At 58.4% G+C, this 20,536-nt stretch overlaps 1 protein-coding gene across 1 annotated transcript in view; it reads right to left on the bottom strand.

Annotated features, from left to right (window-relative positions):
- The window catches only part of LOC132387933 (lysophospholipid acyltransferase 5-like), a 32,728-nt gene extending 12,257 nt beyond the window's left edge, over nt 1-20,471 (bottom strand). The window contains exon 1 of the mRNA XM_059960253.1: nt 20,249-20,471. Within this exon, the coding sequence (XP_059816236.1) occupies nt 20,249-20,311 (63 nt within the window). The 5' untranslated portion in view covers nt 20,312-20,471. The remainder of the gene's footprint in view (nt 1-20,248) is intronic.
- Between the last annotated feature and the right edge of the window lie 65 nt (nt 20,472-20,536).

The following is a 20,536-nucleotide window of genomic DNA, read 5'->3' as shown; positions in this document are numbered from 1 at the left end:
GCTCCTGTACCGCCTCCCTGATGGCAGAGGGGAAGAGGCTGTTCCTGGTTCACTGAGTGTGTGCCTTCAGGCTCCTGTACCGCCTCCCTGATGGAGGAGGGGAAGAGGCTATTCCTGAATAGCTGAGTGTGTGTCTTCTGGCTCCTGTACCCACTCCCTGATGGCGGAGGGGAAGACGCTGTTCCTGGATCACTGAGTGTGTGCCTTCAGGCTCCTGTACCTCCTCCATGATGACACAGGGGAAGAGGCTGTTCCTGAATCGTTGAGTGTGTGTCTTCAGGCTCCTGTACCTCCTCCCTGATGGCAGAGGGGAAGAAGCTGTACCTGAATCGCTGAGTGTGTGCCTTCAGGCTCCTGTACCTCCTCCCTGATGGCGGAGGGGAAGAGGCTGTACCTGAATCGCTGAGTGTGTGCCTTCAGGCTCCTGTACCTCCTCCCTGATGGCAGAGGGGAAGAGGCTGTTCCTGAATCGCTGAGTGTGTGCCTTCAGGCTCCTGTACCTCCTCCCTGACGGCAGAGGGGAAGAGGCTGTTCCTCAATCTCTGAGTGTGTGCCTTCAGGCTCCTGTACCTCCTCCCTGATGGCAGAGGGGAAGAAGCTGTTCCTGAATCACTGAGTGTGTGCCTTCAGGCTCCTGTACCTCCTCCCTGATGACACAGGGGAAGAGGCTGTTCCTGAATCACTGTGTGTGTGCCTTCAGGCTCCTGTACCTCCTCCCTGACGGCAGAGGGGAAGAAGCTGTTCCTGAATCACTGAGTGTGTGTCTTCAGGCTCCTGTACCTCCTCCCTGATGGCAGAGGGGAAGAAGCTGTTCCTGAATCGCTAAGTGTGTGTCTTCAGGCTCCTGTACCCACTCCCTGAGGGCGGAGGGGAAGACGCTGCTCCTGGATCACTGAGTGTGTGCCTTCAGGCTCCTGCACCTCCACCATGATGACACAGGGGAAGAGGCTGTTCCTGAATCGTTGAGTGTGTGTCTTCAGGCTCCTGTACCTCCTCCCTGATGGCAGAGGGGAAGTGGCTGTTCCTGAATCGCTGAGTGTGTGCCTTCAGGCTCCTGTACCTCCTCCCTGACGGCAGAGGGGAAGAGGCTGTTCCTGAATCTCTGAGTGTGTGCCTTCAGGCTCCTGTACCTCCTCCCTGATGGCAGAGGGGAAGAAGCTGTTCCTGAATCACTGAGTGTGTGCCTTCAGGCTCCTGTACCTCCTCCCTGATGACACAGGGGAAGAGGCTGTTCCTGAATCACTGTGTGAGTGCCTTCAGGCTCCTGTACCTCCTCCCTGCTGGCAGAGGGGAAGAAGCTGTTCCTGAATCGCTAAGTGTGTGTCTTCAGGCTCCTATGGCGGAGGGGAAGAAGCTGTACCTGAATCGCTGAGTGTGTGCCTTCAGGCTCCTGTACCTCCTCCCTGATGGCAGAGGGGAAGAGGCTGTTCCTGGATCACTGAGTGTGTGTCTTCAGGCTCCTGTACTGCCTCCCTGATGGCAGAGGGGAAGAGGCTGTTCCTGGTTCACTGAGTGTGTGCCTTCAGGCTCCTGTACCGCCTCCCTGATGGAGGAGGGGAAGAGGCTATTCCTGAATAGCTGAGTGTGTGTCTTCTGGCTCCTGTACCCACTCCCTGATGGCGGAGGGGAAGACGCTGTTCCTGGATCACTGAGTGTGTGCCTTCAGGCTCCTGTACCTCCTCCATGATGACACAGGGGAAGAGGCTGTTCCTGAATCGTTGAGTGTGTGTCTTCAGGCTCCTGTACCTCCTCCCTGATGGCAGAGGGGAAGAAGCTGTACCTGAATCGCTGAGTGTGTGCCTTCAGGCTCCTGTACCTCCTCCCTGATGGCGGAGGGGAAGAGGCTGTACCTGAATCGCTGAGTGTGTGCCTTCAGGCTCCTGTACCTCCTCCCTGATGGCAGAGGGGAAGAGGCTGTTCCTGAATCGCTGAGTGTGTGCCTTCAGGCTCCTGTACCTCCTCCCTGACGGCAGAGGGGAAGAGGCTGTTCCTCAATCTCTGAGTGTGTGCCTTCAGGCTCCTGTACCTCCTCCCTGATGGCAGAGGGGAAGAAGCTGTTCCTGAATCACTGAGTGTGTGCCTTCAGGCTCCTGTACCTCCTCCCTGATGACACAGGGGAAGAGGCTGTTCCTGAATCACTGTGTGTGTGCCTTCAGGCTCCTGTACCTCCTCCCTGACGGCAGAGGGGAAGAAGCTGTTCCTGAATCACTGAGTGTGTGTCTTCAGGCTCCTGTACCTCCTCCCTGATGGCAGAGGGGAAGAAGCTGTTCCTGAATCACTGAGTGTGTGTCTTCAGGCTCCTGTCCCTCCTCCCTGACAGCAGAGGGGAAGAGGCTTTTCCTGAATCTCTGAGTGTGTGTCTTCAGGCTCCTGTACCTCCTCCCTGATGGCAGAGGGGAAGAAGCTGTTCCTGAATCACTGAGTGTGTGCCTTCAGGCTCCTGTACCTCCTCCCTGATGACACAGGGGAACAGGCTGTTCCTGAATCGTTGAGTGTGTGCCTTCAGGCTCCTGTACACCCTCCCTGATGGCAGAGGGGAAGAAGCTGTACCTGAATCGCTGAGTGTGTGCCTTCAGACTCCTGTACCTCCTCCCTGATGGCGGAGGGGAAGAGGCTGTTCCTGAATCTCTGAGTGTGTGCCTTCAGGCTCCTGTACCTCCTCCCTGCTGGCAGAGGGGAAGAAGCTGTTCCTGAATCGCTAAGTGTGTGTCTTCAGGCTCCTATGGCGGAGGGGAAGAGGCTATACATGAATCGCTGAGTGTGTGTCTTCAGGCTCCTGTACCGCCTCCCTGATGGCAGAGGGGAAGAGGCTGTTCCTGGATCACTGAGTGTGTGCCTTCAGGCTCCTGTACCTCCTCCCTGACGGCATAGGGGAAGAAGCTGTTCCTGAATCACTGAGTGTGTGCCTTCAGGCTCCTGTACCTCCTCCCTGATGGCAGAGGGGAAGAAGCTGTACCTGAATCGCTGAGTGTGTGTCTTCAGGCTCCTGCACCGCCTCCCTGATGGCAGAGGGGAAGAGGCTGTTCCTGGATCACTGAGTGTGTGCCTTCAGGCTCCTGTACCGCCTCCCTGATGGCGGAGGGGAAGAGGCTATTGCTGAATAGCTGAGTGTGTGTCTTCAGGCTCCTGTACCCACTCCCTGATGGCGGAGGGGAAGACGCTGTTCCTGGATCACTGACTGTGTGCCTTCAGGCTCCTGTACCTCCTCCATGACGGCAGAGGGGAAGAAGCTGTTCCTGAATCGCTGAGTGTGTGCCTTCAGGCTCCTGTACCTCCTCCCTGACGGCAGAGGGGAAGAGGCTGTTCCTGAATCTCTGAGTGTGTGCCTTCAGGCTCCTGTACCTCCTCCCTGATGGCAGAGGGGAAGAAGCTGTTCCTGAATCACTGAGTGTGTGCCTTCAGGCTCCTGTACCTCCTCCCTGATGACACAGGGGAAGAGGCTGTTCCTGAATCACTGTGTGAGTGCCTTCAGGCTCCTGTACCTCCTCCCTGCTGGCAGAGGGGAAGAAGCTGTTCCTGAATCGCTAAGTGTGTGTCTTCAGGCTCCTATGGCGGAGGGGAAGAAGCTGTACCTGAATCGCTGAGTGTGTGCCTTCAGGCTCCTGTACCTCCTCCCTGATGGCAGAGGGGAAGAGGCTGTTCCTGGATCACTGAGTGTGTGTCTTCAGGCTCCTGTACCGCCTCCCTGATGGCAGAGGGGAAGAGGCTGTTCCTGGTTCACTGAGTGTGTGCCTTCAGGCTCCTGTACCGCCTCCCTGATGGAGGAGGGGAAGAGGCTATTCCTGAATAGCTGAGTGTGTGTCTTCTGGCTCCTGTACCCACTCCCTGATGGCGGAGGGGAAGACGCTGTTCCTGGATCACTGAGTGTGTGCCTTCAGGCTCCTGTACCTCCTCCCTGATGGCAGAGGGGAAGAAGCTGTTCCTGAATCACTGAGTGTGTGCCTTCAGGCTCCTGTACCTCCTCCATGATGACACAGGGGAAGAGGCTGTTCCTGAATCGTTGAGTGTGTGTCTTCAGGCTCCTGTACCTCCTCCCTGATGGCAGAGGGGAAGAAGCTGTACCTGAATCGCTGAGTGTGTGCCTTCAGGCTCCTGTACCTCCTCCCTGATGGCGGAGGGGAAGAGGCTGTACCTGAATCGCTGAGTGTGTGCCTTCAGGCTCCTGTACCTCCTCCCTGATGGCAGAGGGGAAGAGGCTGTTCCTGAATCGCTGAGTGTGTGCCTTCAGGCTCCTGTACCTCCTCCCTGACGGCAGAGGGGAAGAGGCTGTTCCTCAATCTCTGAGTGTGTGCCTTCAGGCTCCTGTACCTCCTCCCTGATGGCAGAGGGGAAGAAGCTGTTCCTGAATCACTGAGTGTGTGCCTTCAGGCTCCTGTACCTCCTCCCTGATGACACAGGGGAAGAGGCTGTTCCTGAATCACTGTGTGTGTGCCTTCAGGCTCCTGTACCTCCTCCCTGACGGCAGAGGGGAAGAAGCTGTTCCTGAATCACTGAGTGTGTGTCTTCAGGCTCCTGTACCTCCTCCCTGATGGCAGAGGGGAAGAAGCTGTTCCTGAATCACTGAGTGTGTGTCTTCAGGCTCCTGTCCCTCCTCCCTGACAGCAGAGGGGAAGAGGCTTTTCCTGAATCTCTGAGTGTGTGTCTTCAGGCTCCTGTACCTCCTCCCTGATGGCAGAGGGGAAGAAGCTGTTCCTGAATCACTGAGTGTGTGCCTTCAGGCTCCTGTACCTCCTCCCTGATGACACAGGGGAACAGGCTGTTCCTGAATCGTTGAGTGTGTGCCTTCAGGCTCCTGTACACCCTCCCTGATGGCAGAGGGGAAGAAGCTGTACCTGAATCGCTGAGTGTGTGCCTTCAGACTCCTGTACCTCCTCCCTGATGGCGGAGGGGAAGAGGCTGTTCCTGAATCTCTGAGTGTGTGCCTTCAGGCTCCTGTACCTCCTCCCTGCTGGCAGAGGGGAAGAAGCTGTTCCTGAATCGCTAAGTGTGTGTCTTCAGGCTCCTATGGCGGAGGGGAAGAGGCTATACATGAATCGCTGAGTGTGTGTCTTCAGGCTCCTGTACCGCCTCCCTGATGGCAGAGGGGAAGAGGCTGTTCCTGGATCACTGAGTGTGTGCCTTCAGGCTCCTGTACCTCCTCCCTGACGGCATAGGGGAAGAAGCTGTTCCTGAATCACTGAGTGTGTGCCTTCAGGCTCCTGTACCTCCTCCCTGATGGCAGAGGGGAAGAAGCTGTACCTGAATCGCTGAGTGTGTGTCTTCAGGCTCCTGCACCGCCTCCCTGATGGCAGAGGGGAAGAGGCTGTTCCTGGATCACTGAGTGTGTGCCTTCAGGCTCCTGTACCGCCTCCCTGATGGCGGAGGGGAAGAGGCTATTGCTGAATAGCTGAGTGTGTGTCTTCAGGCTCCTGTACCCACTCCCTGATGGCGGAGGGAAGACGCTGTTCCTGGATCACTGACTGTGTGCCTTCAGGCTCCTGTACCTCCTCCATGACGGCAGAGGGGAAGAAGCTGTTCCTGAATCACTGAGTCTGTGCCTTCAGGCTCCTGTACCTCCTCCCTAATGGCAGAGGGGAAGAAGCTGTACCTGAATCGCTGAGTGTGTGCCTTCAGGCTCCTGTACCTCCTCCCTGATGGCGGAGGGGAAGAGGCTGTTCCTGAATCTCTGAGTGTGTGCCTTCAGGCTCCTGTACCTCCTCCCTGATGGCAGAGGGGAAGAAGCTGTTCCTGAATCGCAAAGTGTGTGTCTTCAGTCTCCTGTACCTCCTCCCTGATGGCGGAGGGGAAGAGGCTGTTCCTGAATCTCTGAGTGTGTGCCTTCAGGCTCCTGTAACTCCTCCCTGATGGCAGAGGGGAAGAAGCTGTTCCTGAATCGCTAAGTGTGTGTCTTCAGGCTCCTGTGCCGCCTCCCTGATGGCGGAGGGGAAGAGGCTATTCCTGAATCGCTGAGTGTGTGTCTTCAGGCTCCTGTACCGCCTCCCTGATGGCAGAGGGGAAGAGGCTGTTCCTGGATCACTGAGTGTGTGCCTTCAGGCTCCTGTACCTCCTCCCTGATGGCAGAGGGGAAGAAGCTGTTCCTGAATCACTGAGTGTGTGCCTTCAGGCTCCTGTACCTCCTCCATGATGACACAGGGGAACAGGCTGTTCCTGAATCGTTGAGTGTGTGCCTTCAGGCTCCTGTACCTCCTCCATGATGACACAGGGGAAGAGGCTGTTCCTGAATCGTTGAGTGTGTGCCTTCAGGCTCCTGTACCTCCTCCCTGATGGCAGAGGGGAAGAGGCTGTTCCTGAATCTCTGTGTGTGTGCCTTCAGGCTACTGTACCTCCTCCCTGACGGGAGAGGGGAAGAAGCTGTTCCTGAATCACTGAGTGTGTGTCTTCAGGCTCCTGTACCTCCTCCCTGATGGCAGAGGGGAAGTGGCTGTTCCTGAATCGCTGAGTGTGTGTCTTCAGGCTCCTGTACCTCCTCCATGATGACACAGGGGAACAGGCTGTTCCTGAATCACTGTGTGTGTGTCTTCAGGCTCCTGTACCTCCTCCCTGAAGGCAGAGGGGAAGAGGCTGTTCCTGAATCACTGAGTGTGTGCCTTCAGGCTCCTGTACCTCCTCCCTGATGGCGGAGGGGAAGAGGCTGTTCCTGAATCTCTGAGTGTGTGTCTTCAGGCTCCTGTACATCCTCCCGGATGGCAGAGGGGAAGAGGCTGTTCCTGAATCTCTGAGTGTGTGTCTTCAGGCTCCTGTACCTCCTCCCTGATGGCAGAGGGGAAGAAGCTGTTCCTGAATCACTGAGTGTGTGCCTTCAGGCTCCTGTACCTCCTCCCTGACGGCAGAGGGGAAGAAGCTGTACCTGAATCGCTGAGTGTGTGCCTTCAGGCTCCTGTACCTCCTCCCTGACGGCAGAGGGGAAGAAGCTGTTCCTGAATCACTGAGTGTGTGCCTTCAGGCTCCTGTACCTCCTCCCTGATGGCAGAGGGGAAGAAGCTGTACCTGAATCGCTGAGTGTGTGCCTTCAGGCTCCTGTACCTCCTCCCTGATGGTGGAGGGGAAGAGGCTGTTCCTGAATCTCTGAGTGTGTGCCTTCAGGCTCCTGTACCTCCTCCCTGATGGCAGAGGGGAAGAAGCTGTTCCTGAATCGCAAAGTGTGTGTCTTCAGTCTCCTGTACCTCCTCCCTGATGGCGGAGGGGAAGAGGCTGTTCCTGAATCTCTGAGTGTGTGCCTTCAGGCTCCTGTAACTCCTCCCTGATGGCAGAGGGGAAGAAGCTGTTCCTGAATCGCTAAGTGTGTGTCTTCAGGCTCCTGTACCGCCTCCCTGATGGCGGAGGGGAAGAGGCTATTCCTGAATCACTGAGTGTGTGTCTTCAGGCTCCTGTACCGCCTCCCTGATGGCAGAGGGGAAGAGGCTGTTCCTGGATCACTGAGTGTGTGCCTTCAGGCTCCTGTACCTCCTCCCTGATGGCAGAGGGGAAGAGGCTGTTCCTGAATCACTGAGTGTGTGCCTTCAGGCTCCTGTACCTCCTCCATGATGACACAGGGGAACAGGCTGTTCCTGAATCGTTGAGTGTGTGCCTTCAGGCTCCTGTACCTCCTCCATGATGACACAGGGGAAGAGGCTGTTCCTGAATCGTTGAGTGTGTGCCTTCAGGCTCCTGTACCTCCTCCCTGATGGCAGAGGGGAAGAGGCTGTTCCTGAATCTCTGTGTGTGTGCCTTCAGGCTCCTGTACCTCCTCCCTGACGGGAGAGGGGAAGAAGCTGTTCCTGAATCACTGAGTGTGTGTCTTCCGGCTCCTGTACCTCCACCCTGATGGCAGAGGGGAAGTGGCTGTTCCTGAATCGCTGAGTGTGTGTCTTCAGGCTCCTGTACCTCCTCCATGATGACACAGGGGAACAGGCTGTTCCTGAATCACTGTGTGTGTGTCTTCAGGCTCCTGTACCTCCTCCCTGAAGGCAGAGGGGAAGAGGCTGTTCCTGAATCACTGAGTGTGTGCCTTCAGGCTCCTGTACCTCCTCCCTGATGGCGGAGGGGAAGAGGCTGTTCCTGAATCTCTGAGTGTGTGTCTTCAGGCTCCTGTACATCCTCCCGGATGGCAGAGGGGTAGAGGCTGTTCCTGAATCATTGAGTGTGTGTCTTCAGGCTCCTGTACCCCCTCCCTGATGGCAGAGGGGAAGAAGCTGTACCTGAATCGCTGAGTGTGTGCCTTCAGGCTCCTGTACCTCCTCCCTGATGGCGGAGGAAAGAGGCTGTTCCTGAATCTCTGAGTGTGTGCCTTCAGGCTCCTGTACCTCCTCCCTGATGGCAGAGGGGAAGAGGCTGTTCCTGAATCGCTGAGTGTGTGCCTTCAGGCTCCTGTACCTCCTCCCTGACGGCAGAGGGGAAGAGGCTGTTCCTGAATCTCTGAGTGTGTGCCTTCAGGCTCCTGTACCTCCTCCCTGATGGCAGAGGGGAAGAAGCTGTTCCTGAATCACTGAGTGTGTGCCTTCAGGCTCCTGTACCTCCTCCCTGATGACACAGGGGAAGAGGCTGTTCCTGAATCACTGTGTGTGTGCCTTCAGGCTCCTGTACCTCCTCCCTGACGGCAGAGGGGAAGAAGCTGTTCCTGAATCACTGAGTGTGTGTCTTCAGGCTCCTGTACCTCCTCCCTGAAGGCAGAGGGGAAGAAGCTGTTCCTGAATCACTGAGTGTGTGTCTTCAGGCTCCTGTCCCTCCTCCCTGACAGCAGAGGGGAAGAGGCTGTTCCTGATTCTCTGAGTGTGTGTCTTCAGGCTCCTGTACCTCCTCCCTGATGGCAGAGGGGAAGAAGCTGTTCCTGAATCACTGTGTGTGTGTCTTCAGGCACCTGTACCTCCTCCCGGATGGCAGAGGGGAAGAGGCTGTTCCTGAATCTCTGAGTGTGTGTCTTCAGGCTCCTGTACCTCCTCCAAGATGGCAGAGGCGAAGAGGCTGTACCTGAATCGCTGAGTGTGTGCCTTCAGGCTCCTGTACCTCCTCCCTGATGGCGGAGGGGAAGAGGCTGTTCCTGAATCTCTGAGTGTGTGCCTTCAGGCTCCTGTACCTCCTCCCTGACGGCAGAGGGGAAGAGGCTGGTCCTGAATCTCTGAGCGCATGTCTTCAGACTCCTGTACCTCCTCCCTGACGGCAGAGGGGAAGAAGCTGTTCCTGAATCACTGAGTGTGTGCCTTCAGGCTCCTGTACCTCCTCCCTGTTGGCAGAGGGGAAGAAGCTGTACCTGAATCGCTGAGTGTGTGCCTTCAGGCTCCTGTACCTCCTCCCTGATGGCGGAGGGGAAGAGGCTGTTCCTGAATCTCTGAGTGTGTGCCTTCAGGCTCCTGTACCTCCTCCATGATGACACAGGGGAACAGGCTGTTCCTGAATCGTTGAGTGTGTGCCTTCAGGCTCCTGTACCTCCTCCATGATGACACAGGGGAAGAGGCTGTTCCTGAATCGTTGAGTGTGTGCCTTCAGGCTCCTGTACCTCCTCCCTGATGGCAGAGGGGAAGAGGCTGTTCCTGAATCTCTGTGTGTGTGCCTTCAGGCTCCTGTACCTCCTCCCTGACGGGAGAGGGGAAGAAGCTGTTCCTGAATCACTGAGTGTGTGTCTTCCGGCTCCTGTACCTCCTCCCTGATGGCAGAGGGGAAGTGGCTGTTCCTGAATCGCTGAGTGTGTGTCTTCAGGCTCCTGTACCTCCTCCATGATGACACAGGGGAACAGGCTGTTCCTGAATCACTGTGTGTGTGTCTTCAGGCTCCTGTACCTCCTCCCTGAAGGCAGAGGGGAAGAGGCTGTTCCTGAATCACTGAGTGTGTGCCTTCAGGCTCCTGTACCTCCTCCCTGATGGCGGAGGGGAAGAGGCTGTTCCTGAATCTCTGAGTGTGTGTCTTCAGGCTCCTGTACATCCTCCCGTATGGCAGAGGGGTAGAGGCTGTTCCTGAATCATTGAGTGTGTGTCTTCAGGCTCCTGTACCCCCTCCCTGATGGCAGAGGGGAAGAAGCTGTACCTGAATCGCTGAGTGTGTGCCTTCAGGCTCCTGTACCTCCTCCCTGATGGCGGAGGGGAAGAGGCTGTTCCTGAATCTCTGAGTGTGTGCCTTCAGGCTCCTGTACCTCCTCCCTGATGGCAGAGGGGAAGAGGCTGTTCCTGAATCGCTGAGTGTGTGCCTTCAGGCTCCTGTACCTCCTCCCTGACGGCAGAGGGGAAGAGGCTGTTCCTGAATCTCTGAGTGTGTGCCTTCAGGCTCCTGTACCTCCTCCCTGATGGCAGAGGGGAAGAAGCTGTTCCTGAATCACTGAGTGTGTGCCTTCAGGCTCCTGTACCTCCTCCCTGATGACACAGGGGAAGAGGCTGTTCCTGAATCACTGTGTGTGTGCCTTCAGGCTCCTGTACCTCCTCCCTGACGGCAGAGGGGAAGAAGCTGTTCCTGAATCACTGAGTGTGTGTCTTCAGGCTCCTGTACCTCCTCCCTGAAGGCAGAGGGGAAGAAGCTGTTCCTGAATCACTGAGTGTGTGTCTTCAGGCTCCTGTCCCTCCTCCCTGACAGCAGAGGGGAAGAGGCTGTTCCTGATTCTCTGAGTGTGTGTCTTCAGGCTCCTGTACCTCCTCCCTGATGGCAGAGGGGAAGAAGCTGTTCCTGAATCACTGTGTGTGTGTCTTCAGGCTCCTGTACCTCCTCCCGGATGGCAGAGGGGAAGAGGCTGTTCCTGAATCTCTGAGTGTGTGTCTTCAGGCTCCTGTACCTCCTCCAAGATGGCAGAGGCGAAGAGGCTGTACCTGAATCGCTGAGTGTGTGCCTTCAGGCTCCTGTACCTCCTCCCTGATGGCGGAGGGGAAGAGGCTGTTCCTGAATCTCTGAGTGTGTGCCTTCAGGCTCCTGTACCTCCTCCCTGATGGCGGAGGGGAAGAAGCTGTTCCTGAATCGCTAAGTGTGTGTCTTCAGGCTCCTGTACCACCTCCCTGATGGCGGAGGGGAAGAGGCTATTCCTGAATCGCTGAGTGTGTGTCTTCAGGCTCCTGTACCTCCTCCCTGATGGCAGAGGGGAAGAAGCTGTTCCTGAATCACTGAGTGTGTGTCTTCAGGCTCCTGTCCCTCCTCCCTGATGGCAGAGGGGAAGAAGCTGTTCCTGAATCACTGTGTGTGTGTCTTCAGGCTCCTGTACCTCCTCCCGGATGGCAGAGGGGAAGAGGCTGTTCCTGAATCTCTGAGTGTGTGTCTTCAGGCTCCTGTACCTCCTCCAAGATGGCAGAGGCGAAGAGGCTATACCTGAATCGCTGAGTGTGTGCCTTCAGGCTCCTGTACCTCCTCCCTGATGGCGGAGGGGAAGAGGCTGTTCCTGAATCTCTGAGTGTGTGCCTTCAGGCTCCTGTACCTCCTCCCTGATGGCAGAGGGGAAGAAGCTGTTCCTGAATCGCTAAGTGTGTGCCTTCAGGCTCCTGTAACTCCTCCCTGATGGCGGAGGGGAAGAAGCTGTTCCTGAATCGCTAAGTGTGTGTCTTCAGGCTCCTGTACCACCTCCCTGATGGCGGAGGGGAAGAGGCTATTCCTGAATCGCTGAGTGTGTGTCTTCAGGCTCCTGTACCGCCTCCCTGATGGCAGAGGGGAAGAGGCTGTTCCTGGATCACTGAGTGTGTGCCTTCAGGCTCCTGTACCTCCTCCCTGACGGCAGAGGGGAAGAGGCTGGTCCTGAATCTCTGAGCGCATGTCTTCAGACTCCTGTACCTCCTCCCTGATGGCAGAGGGGTAGAAGCTGTTCCTGAATCTCTGAGTGTGTGTCTTCAGGCTCCTGTACCTCCTCTCTCATGGCAGAGGGGAAGAGGCTGTTCCTGAATCGTTGAGTGTGTGCCTTCCGGCTCCTGTACCGCCTCCCTGATGGCAGAGGGGAAGAGGCTGTTCCTGGATCACTGAGTGAGTGCCTTCAGGCTCCTGTACCTCCTCCCTGATGGCAGAGGGGAAGAAGCTGTTCCTGAATCACTGAGTGTGTGTCTTCAGGCTCCTGTCCCTCCTCCCTGACAGCAGAGGGGAAGAGGCTGTTCCTGAATCTCTGAGTGTGTGTCTTCAGGCTCCTGTACCTCCTCCCTGATGGCAGAGGGGAAGAAGCTGTTCCTGAATCACTGTGTGTGTGTCTTCAGGCTCCTGTACCTCCTCCCTGATGGCAGAGGGGAAGAAGCTGTTCCTGAATCACTGAGTGTGTGTCTTCAGGCTCCTGTACCTCCTCCCTGATGGCAGAGGGGAAGAGGCTGTACCTGAATCGCTGAGTGTGTGCCTTCAGGCTCCTGTACCTCCTCCCGGATGGCAGAGGGGAAGAGGCTGTACCTGAATCGCTGAGTGTGTGCCTTCAGGCTCCTGTACCTCCTCCCTGATGGCAGAGGGGAAGAAGCTGTTCCTGAATCGCTGAGTGTGTGCCTTCAGGCTCCTGTACCTCCTCCCGGATGGCAGAGGGGAAGAGGCTGTACCTGAATCGCTTAGTGTGTGCCTTCAGGCTCCTGTACCTCCTCCCTGATGGCGGAGGGGAAGAGGCTGTTCCTGAATCTCTGAGTGTGTGCCTTCAGGCTCCTGTACCTCCTCCCTGATGGCAGAGGGGAAGAAGCTGTTCCTGAATCGCTAAGTGTGTGTCTTCAGGCTCCTGTACCACCTCCCTGATGGCGGAGGGGAAGAGGCTATTCCTGAATCGCTGAGTGTGTGTCTTCAGGCTCCTGTACCGCCTCCCTGATGGCAGAGGGGAAGAGGCTGTTCCTGGATCACTGAGTGTGTGCCTTCAGGCTCCTGTACCTCCTCCCTGACGGCAGAGGGGAAGAGGCTGGTCCTGAATCTCTGAGCGCATGTCTTCAGACTCCTGTACCTCCTCCCTGATGGCAGAGGGGTAGAAGCTGTTCCTGAATCTCTGAGTGTGTGTCTTCAGGCTCCTGTACCTCCTCTCTCATGGCAGAGGGGAAGAGGCTGTTCCTGAATCGTTGAGTGTGTGCCTTCCGGCTCCTGTACCGCCTCCCTGATGGCAGAGGGGAAGAGGCTGTTCCTGGATCACTGAGTGAGTGCCTTCAGGCTCCTGTACCTCCTCCCTGATGGCAGAGGGGAAGAAGCTGTTCCTGAATCGCTAAGTGTGTGCCTTCAGGCTCCTGTACCTCCTCCCTGATGGCGGAGGGGAAGAGGCTGTTCCTGAATCTCTGAGTGTGTGCCTTCAGGCTCCTGTACCTCCTCCCTGATGGCAGAGGGGAAGAAGCTGTTCCTGAATCGCTAAGTGTGTGCCTTCAGGCTCCTGTACCTCCTCCCTGATGGCGGAGGGGAAGAAGCTGTTCCTGAATCGCTAAGTGTGTGTCTTCAGGCTCCTGTACCACCTCCCTGATGCGGAGGGGAAGAGGCTATTCCTGAATCGCTGAGTGTGTGTCTTCAGGATCCTGTACCGCCTCCCTGATGGCAGAGGGGAAGAGGCTGTTCCTGGATCACTGAGTGTGTGCCTTCAGGCTCCTGTACCTCCTCCCTGACGGCAGAGGGGAAGAGGCTGTTCCTGAATCGCTAAGTGTGTGTCTTCAGGCTCCTGTACATCCTCCCTGATGGCAGAGGGGTAGAAGCTGTTCGTGAATCTCTGAGTGTGTGTCTTCAGGCTCCTGTACCTCCTCTCTCATGGCAGAGGGGAAGAGGCTGTTCCTGAATCGTTGAGTGTGTGCCTTCAGGCTCCTGTACCTCCTCCCTGATGGCAGAGGGGAAGAAGCTGTTCCTGAATCACTGAGTGTTTGTCTTCAGGCTCCTGTACCACCTCCCTGAAGGCAGAGGGGAAGAAGCTGTTCCTGAATCGCTGAGTGTGTGCCTTCAGGCTCCTGTACCTCCTCCCTGACAGGAGAGGGGGGAAGAGGCTGTTCCTGAATCACTGAGTGTGTGCCTTCAGGCTCCTGTACCTCCTCCCTGATGGCAGAGGGGAAGAGGCTGTTCCTGAATCGCTGATTGTGGGTCTTCAGGCTCCTGTACCTCCTCCCTGATGGCAGAGGGGAAGAAGCTGTTCCTGAATCACTGAGTGTGTGTCTTCAGGCTCCTGTACCTCCTCCCTGATGGCAGAGGGGAAGAGGCTGTTCCTGAATCGCTGAGTGTGTGCCTTCAGGCTCCTGTACCTCCTCCCTGATGGCGGAGGGGAAGAAGCTGTTCCTGAATCGCTAAGTGTGTGTCTTCAGGCTCCTGTACCACCTCCCTGATGGCGGAGGGGAAGAGGCTATTCCTGAATCGCTGAGTGTGTGTCTTCAGGCTCCTGTACCTCCTCCCTGATGGCAGAGGGGAAGAAGCTGTTCCTGAATCACTGAGTGTGTGTCTTCAGGCTCCTGTCCCTCCTCCCTGATGGCAGAGGGGAAGAAGCTGTTCCTGAATCACTGTGTGTGTGTCTTCAGGCTCCTGTACCTCCTCCCGGATGGCAGAGGGGAAGAGGCTGTTCCTGAATCTCTGAGTGTGTGTCTTCAGGCTCCTGTACCTCCTCCAAGATGGCAGAGGCGAAGAGGCTATACCTGAATCGCTGAGTGTGTGCCTTCAGGCTCCTGTACCTCCTCCCTGATGGCGGAGGGGAAGAGGCTGTTCCTGAATCTCTGAGTGTGTGCCTTCAGGCTCCTGTACCTCCTCCCTGATGGCAGAGGGGAAGAAGCTGTTCCTGAATCGCTAAGTGTGTGCCTTCAGGCTCCTGTACCTCCTCCCTGATGGCGGAGGGGAAGAAGCTGTTCCTGAATCGCTAAGTGTGTGTCTTCAGGCTCCTGTACCACCTCCCTGATGGCGGAGGGGAAGAGGCTATTCCTGAATCGCTGAGTGTGTGTCTTCAGGCTCCTGTACCGCCTCCCTGATGGCAGAGGGGAAGAGGCTGTTCCTGGATCACTGAGTGTGTGCCTTCAGGCTCCTGTACCTCCTCCCTGACGGCAGAGGGGAAGAGGCTGGTCCTGAATCTCTGAGCGCATGTCTTCAGACTCCTGTACCTCCTCCCTGATGGCAGAGGGGTAGAAGCTGTTCCTGAATCTCTGAGTGTGTGTCTTCAGGCTCCTGTACCTCCTCTCTCATGGCAGAGGGGAAGAGGCTGTTCCTGAATCGTTGAGTGTGTGCCTTCCGGCTCCTGTACCGCCTCCCTGATGGCAGAGGGGAAGAGGCTGTTCCTGGATCACTGAGTGAGTGCCTTCAGGCTCCTGTACCTCCTCCCTGATGGCAGAGGGGAAGAAGCTGTTCCTGAATCACTGAGTGTGTGTCTTCAGGCTCCTGTCCCTCCTCCCTGACAGCAGAGGGGAAGAGGCTGTTCCTGAATCTCTGAGTGTGTGTCTTCAGGCTCCTGTACCTCCTCCCTGATGGCAGAGGGGAAGAAGCTGTTCCTGAATCACTGTGTGTGTGTCTTCAGGCTCCTGTACCTCCTCCCTGATGGCAGAGGGGAAGAAGCTGTTCCTGAATCACTGAGTGTGTGTCTTCAGGCTCCTGTACCTCCTCCCTGATGGCAGAGGGGAAGAGGCTGTACCTGAATCGCTGAGTGTGTGCCTTCAGGCTCCTGTACCTCCTCCCGGATGGCAGAGGGGAAGAGGCTGTACCTGAATCGCTGAGTGTGTGCCTTCAGGCTCCTGTACCTCCTCCCTGATGGCAGAGGGGAAGAAGCTGTTCCTGAATCGCTGAGTGTGTGCCTTCAGGCTCCTGTACCTCCTCCCGGATGGCAGAGGGGAAGAGGCTGTACCTGAATCGCTGAGTGTGTGCCTTCAGGCTCCTGTACCTCCTCCCTGATGGCGGAGGGGAAGAGGCTGTTCCTGAATCTCTGAGTGTGTGCCTTCAGGCTCCTGTACCTCCTCCCTGATGGCAGAGGGGAAGAAGCTGTTCCTGAATCGCTAAGTGTGTGTCTTCAGGCTCCTGTACCACCTCCCTGATGGCGGAGGGGAAGAGGCTATTCCTGAATCGCTGAGTGTGTGTCTTCAGGCTCCTGTACCGCCTCCCTGATGGCAGAGGGGAAGAGGCTGTTCCTGGATCACTGAGTGTGTGCCTTCAGGCTCCTGTACCTCCTCCCTGACGGCAGAGGGGAAGAGGCTGGTCCTGAATCTCTGAGCGCATGTCTTCAGACTCCTGTACCTCCTCCCTGATGGCAGAGGGGTAGAAGCTGTTCCTGAATCTCTGAGTGTGTGTCTTCAGGCTCCTGTACCTCCTCTCTCATGGCAGAGGGGAAGAGGCTGTTCCTGAATCGTTGAGTGTGTGCCTTCCGGCTCCTGTACCGCCTCCCTGATGGCAGAGGGGAAGAGGCTGTTCCTGGATCACTGAGTGAGTGCCTTCAGGCTCCTGTACCTCCTCCCTGATGGCGGAGGGGAAGAAGCTGTTCCTGAATCGCTAAGTGTGTGTCTTCAGGCTCCTGTACCACCTCCCTGATGCGGAGGGGAAGAGGCTATTCCTGAATCGCTGAGTGTGTGTCTTCAGGATCCTGTACCTCCTCCCTGATGGCGAGGGGAAGAGGCTGTTCCTGGATCACTGAGTGTGTGCCTTCAGGCTCCTGTACCTCCTCCCTGACGGCAGAGGGGAAGAGGCTGTTCCTGAATCGCTAAGTGTGTGTCTTCAGGCTCCTGTACATCCTCCCTGATGGCAGAGGGGTAGAAGCTGTTCGTGAATCTCTGAGTGTGTGTCTTCAGGCTCCTGTACCTCCTCTCTCATGGCAGAGGGGAAGAGGCTGTTCCTGAATCGTTGAGTGTGTGCCTTCAGGCTCCTGTACCTCCTCCCTGATGGCAGAGGGGAAGAAGCTGTTCCTGAATCACTGAGTGTTTGTCTTCAGGCTCCTGTACCACCTCCCTGAAGGCAGAGGGGAAGAAGCTGTTCCTGAATCGCTGAGTGTGTGCCTTCAGGCTCCTGTACCTCCTCCCTGACAGGAGAGGGGAAGAGGCTGTTCCTGAATCACTGAGTGTGTGCCTTCAGGCTCCTGTACCTCCTCCCTGATGGCAGAGGGGAAGAGGCTGTTCCTGAATCGCTGATTGTGGGTCTTCAGGCTCCTGTACCTCCTCCCTGATGGCAGAGGGGAAGAAGCTGTTCCTGAATCGCTGAGTGTGTGTCTTCAGGCTCCTGTACCTCCTCCCTGATGGCAGAGGGCAAGAGGCTGTTCCTGAATCTGTGAGTGTGTGTCTTCAGGCTCCTGTACCTCCTCCCTGATGGCGGAGGGGAAGAAGCTGTTCCTGAATCGCTGAGTGTGTGTCTTCAGGCTCCTGTACCTCCTCCCTGATGGCAGAGGGGAAGAGGCTGTTCCTGAATCTCTGAGTGTGTGCCTTCAGGCTCCTGTACCTCCTCCCTGATGGCAGAGGGGAAGAAGCTGTTCCTGAATCGCTGAGTGTGTGTCTTCAGGCTCCTGTACCTCCTCCCTGATGGCAGAGGGAAAGAGGCTGTTCCTGAATCTCTGAGTGTGTGTCTTCAGGCTCCTGTACCTCCTCCCTGACGGCAGAGGGGAAGAGGCTGTTCCTGAATCTCTGAGTGTGTGCCTTCAGGCTCCTGTACCTCCTCCCTGACGGTAACAGTGATAAAAGGACATGCCCTGGGCGCTGGAGAGTCCTTAATAACAGACACTGCCTTTCTGAGACACCGCTCCCTGAAGATGGGGGGAGGACTAGATTTTGCAACTGAGTGACGGGTGCCTCCTTTTCCTTTTGAGGCATTTCTTTGGAGGAGGCTCTCTGGGCCAGGGATGCTTGCGCACACAGCGGAGGCTGGCAGGCTGTGGGGAGGCCTGGCGCCCCTCCTGGACGCAGACAACCCAGCTTCACGTAGGAACTCACAGGGCAAACGGGATGTGGGGTGAACACGTCCATCATCTCAGAGACAGGGGGAGAGAGAGACGGGGGGAGAGAGGGAGAGCGACGGGGGAGAGAGCGGGGAGAGAGACGGGGGGAGAGAGGGAGAGCGACGGGGGAGAGAGACGGGGGAGAGAGGGAGAGCGACGGGGAGAGAGCGGGGAGAGAGACGGGGGGAGAGAGGGAGAGCGACGGGGGAGAGAGACGGGGGAGAGAGGGAGAGCGACGGGGAGAGATCCGAGAGAGAGCGGGGGGAGTGAATGGGGGGGAGACGGGGGGAGAGACGGGGTGGAGAGACGGGGGAGAGACGGGTGAGAGACGGGTGAGAGACGGGGTGAGAGACGGGGTGAGAGACGGGGTGAGAGACGGGGAGAGAGACGGGGAGAGAGACGGGGAGAGGGGGGAGAGACGGGGGAGAGAGGGAGAGCGATGGGGGAGAGAGACGGGGGAGAGACGGGATGTGGAGTGAACACGTCCATCATCTCAGAGACGGGGGGAGAGTGACAGGGGGTGAGACGGGGGAGAGAGCGGGGAGAGAGACGGGGGAGAGAGCGGGGAGAGAGACGGGGGGAAGAGCGGGGGGGAGAGTGGACAGAGAGACGGGGGAGAGAGCGGGGAGAGCGACGGGGAGAGAGCGGGGAGAGCGACGGGGGTGGAGAGATGGGGGAGAGACGGGGGGGAGAGACGGGGGGAGAGACGGGGGGAGAGACGGGGGAGAGACGGGGGGAGAGACGGGGGGAGAGACGGGGGGAGAGACGGGGGGAGAGACGGGGGGAGAGACGGGGGGAGAGACGGGGGAGAGACGGGGGAGAGACGGGGGAGAGAGCGGAGAGAGAGACGGGGGGAGAGAGACGGGGGAGAGACGGGATGTGGAGTGAACACGTCCATCATCTCAGAGACAGGGGGAGAGTGACAGGGGGGAGAGACGGGGGAGAGAGCGGGGGGAGAGACGGGGGGGGAGAGACGGGGGGGAGAGACGGGGGGGGAGAGACGGGGGGAGAGACGGGGGGGAGAGACGGGGGGGGAGAGACGGGGGGAGAGACGGGGGGGGAGAGACGGGGGGGAGAGACGGGGGGGAGAGACGGGGGGGAGAGACGGGGGGGAGAGACGGGGGGGAGAGACGGGGGGGAGAGACGGGGGGGAGAGACGGGGGGAGAGACGGGGGAGAGACGGGGGGGGAGAGACGGGGGGGAGAGACGGGGGGGAGTGACGGGGGGAGAGACGGGGGGAGAGACGGGGGGAGAGACGGGGGGGAGAGACGGGGGGGAGAGACGGGGGGAGAGACGGGGGGAGAGACGGGGGGAGAGACGGGGGGAGAGACGGGGGGGAGAGACGGGGGGAGAGACGGGGGGGAGAGACGGGGGGGAGAGACGGGGGGGGAGAGACGGGGGGGAGAGACGGGTGGAGAGACGGGTGGAGAGACGGGTGGAGAGACGGGTGGAGATTCGGGTGGAGAGACGGGATGTGGAGTGAACACGTCCATCATCTCAGAGACGGGGGGAGAGTGACAGGGGGGAGAGACGGGGGAGAGAGCGGTGGGGGAGAGACGGGGAGACGGGGGGGAGAGACGGGGGGGGAGAGAGGGAGAGCGACGGGGGAGAGAGACGGGGGAGAGACGGGATGTGGAGTGAACACGTCCATCATCTCAGAGACGGGGGGAGAGTGACAGGGGGGAGAGAGCGGGGGGAGAGACGGGGGGGAGAGACGGGGGGGAGAGACGGGGGGAGAGACGGTGGGGAGAGACGGGGGGAGAGACGGGGGGGAGAGACGGGGGGGAGAGACAGGGGGGAGAGACGGTGGGGAGAGACGGCGGGGAGAGACGGCGGGGAGAGACGGCGGGGAGAGACGGCGGGGAGAGACGGGGAGAGACGGGGAGAGACGGGGGAGAGACGGGGAGAGACGGGGAGAGACGGGGAGAGACGGGGAGAGACGGGGGAGAGACGGGGGGGGAGAGACGGGGGAGATGGGGGAGAGACGGGGGGAGACGGGGGGAGACGGGGGGGAGACGGGGGGAGACGGGGGGGAGACGGGGGGAGACGGGGGGAGACGGGGGAGACGGGGGGAGACGGGGAGAGACGGGGAGAGACGGGGAGAGACGGGGGGGAGACGGGGGGAGACGGGGGGGAGACGGGGGGGAGACTGGGGGGAGACGGGGGGGAGACGGGGGGAGACGGGGGGGAGACGGGGGAGAGAGAGCAAAAACAGCCATCCGAGGGTCTTGGAAACAGGTGGCGGGAGGATCTCCCCGGGCAGACTGCCTGGCGATGTTTAGGGGGTATGTTCGTGCCCGGGTAACCATTGAAAAAGAACGCGCGCAGTCCACAGCGGCCTTGGAGGAGTTTCGAGACCGTTGGGCTCCGCAGGGTGGAGCAACATTCTGGTGTAATGACTCCTGCCTGTTTGTGGTGATTGTGTTTGTATAGATTGTACAGCACGGACATTTGTAACAAAGGAATCTTGTACCAAGCAAAGGGGGCCGGAGCCACAGGGAGGAGGAGGCCCACCTGGTCCTCGTGGTAGACAATGAGGAACTCCATGAAGAAGCACATGAAGTAGCCGGAGTGCATGCCGTGCCAGACGGAGAGGAAGAGCAGAGTCAACACCTGCGACAGCAGCTTGCTGCCCAGAAACCTCAACCGCTTGAAGATGCACCTACGGGGGTGAGGGGAGAGAGGGAGAGTGGGGGAGCGAGCGAGACAGCCACAGAGAGAGCGTGGGGGAAGGGGGAGAGAGTGCGGGGGTGAGGGGAGAGAGGGAGAGTGGGGGAGCAAGCGAGACAGCCACAGAGAGAG

Source organism: Hypanus sabinus, unplaced genomic scaffold (genome assembly GCF_030144855.1).
Source record: "Hypanus sabinus isolate sHypSab1 unplaced genomic scaffold, sHypSab1.hap1 scaffold_2374, whole genome shotgun sequence".
NCBI lineage: Eukaryota > Metazoa > Chordata > Chondrichthyes > Myliobatiformes > Dasyatidae > Hypanus > Hypanus sabinus.
Note: the sequence above shows the minus strand (reverse complement) of the source record. Positions and strands in the feature narration are given on the sequence as shown.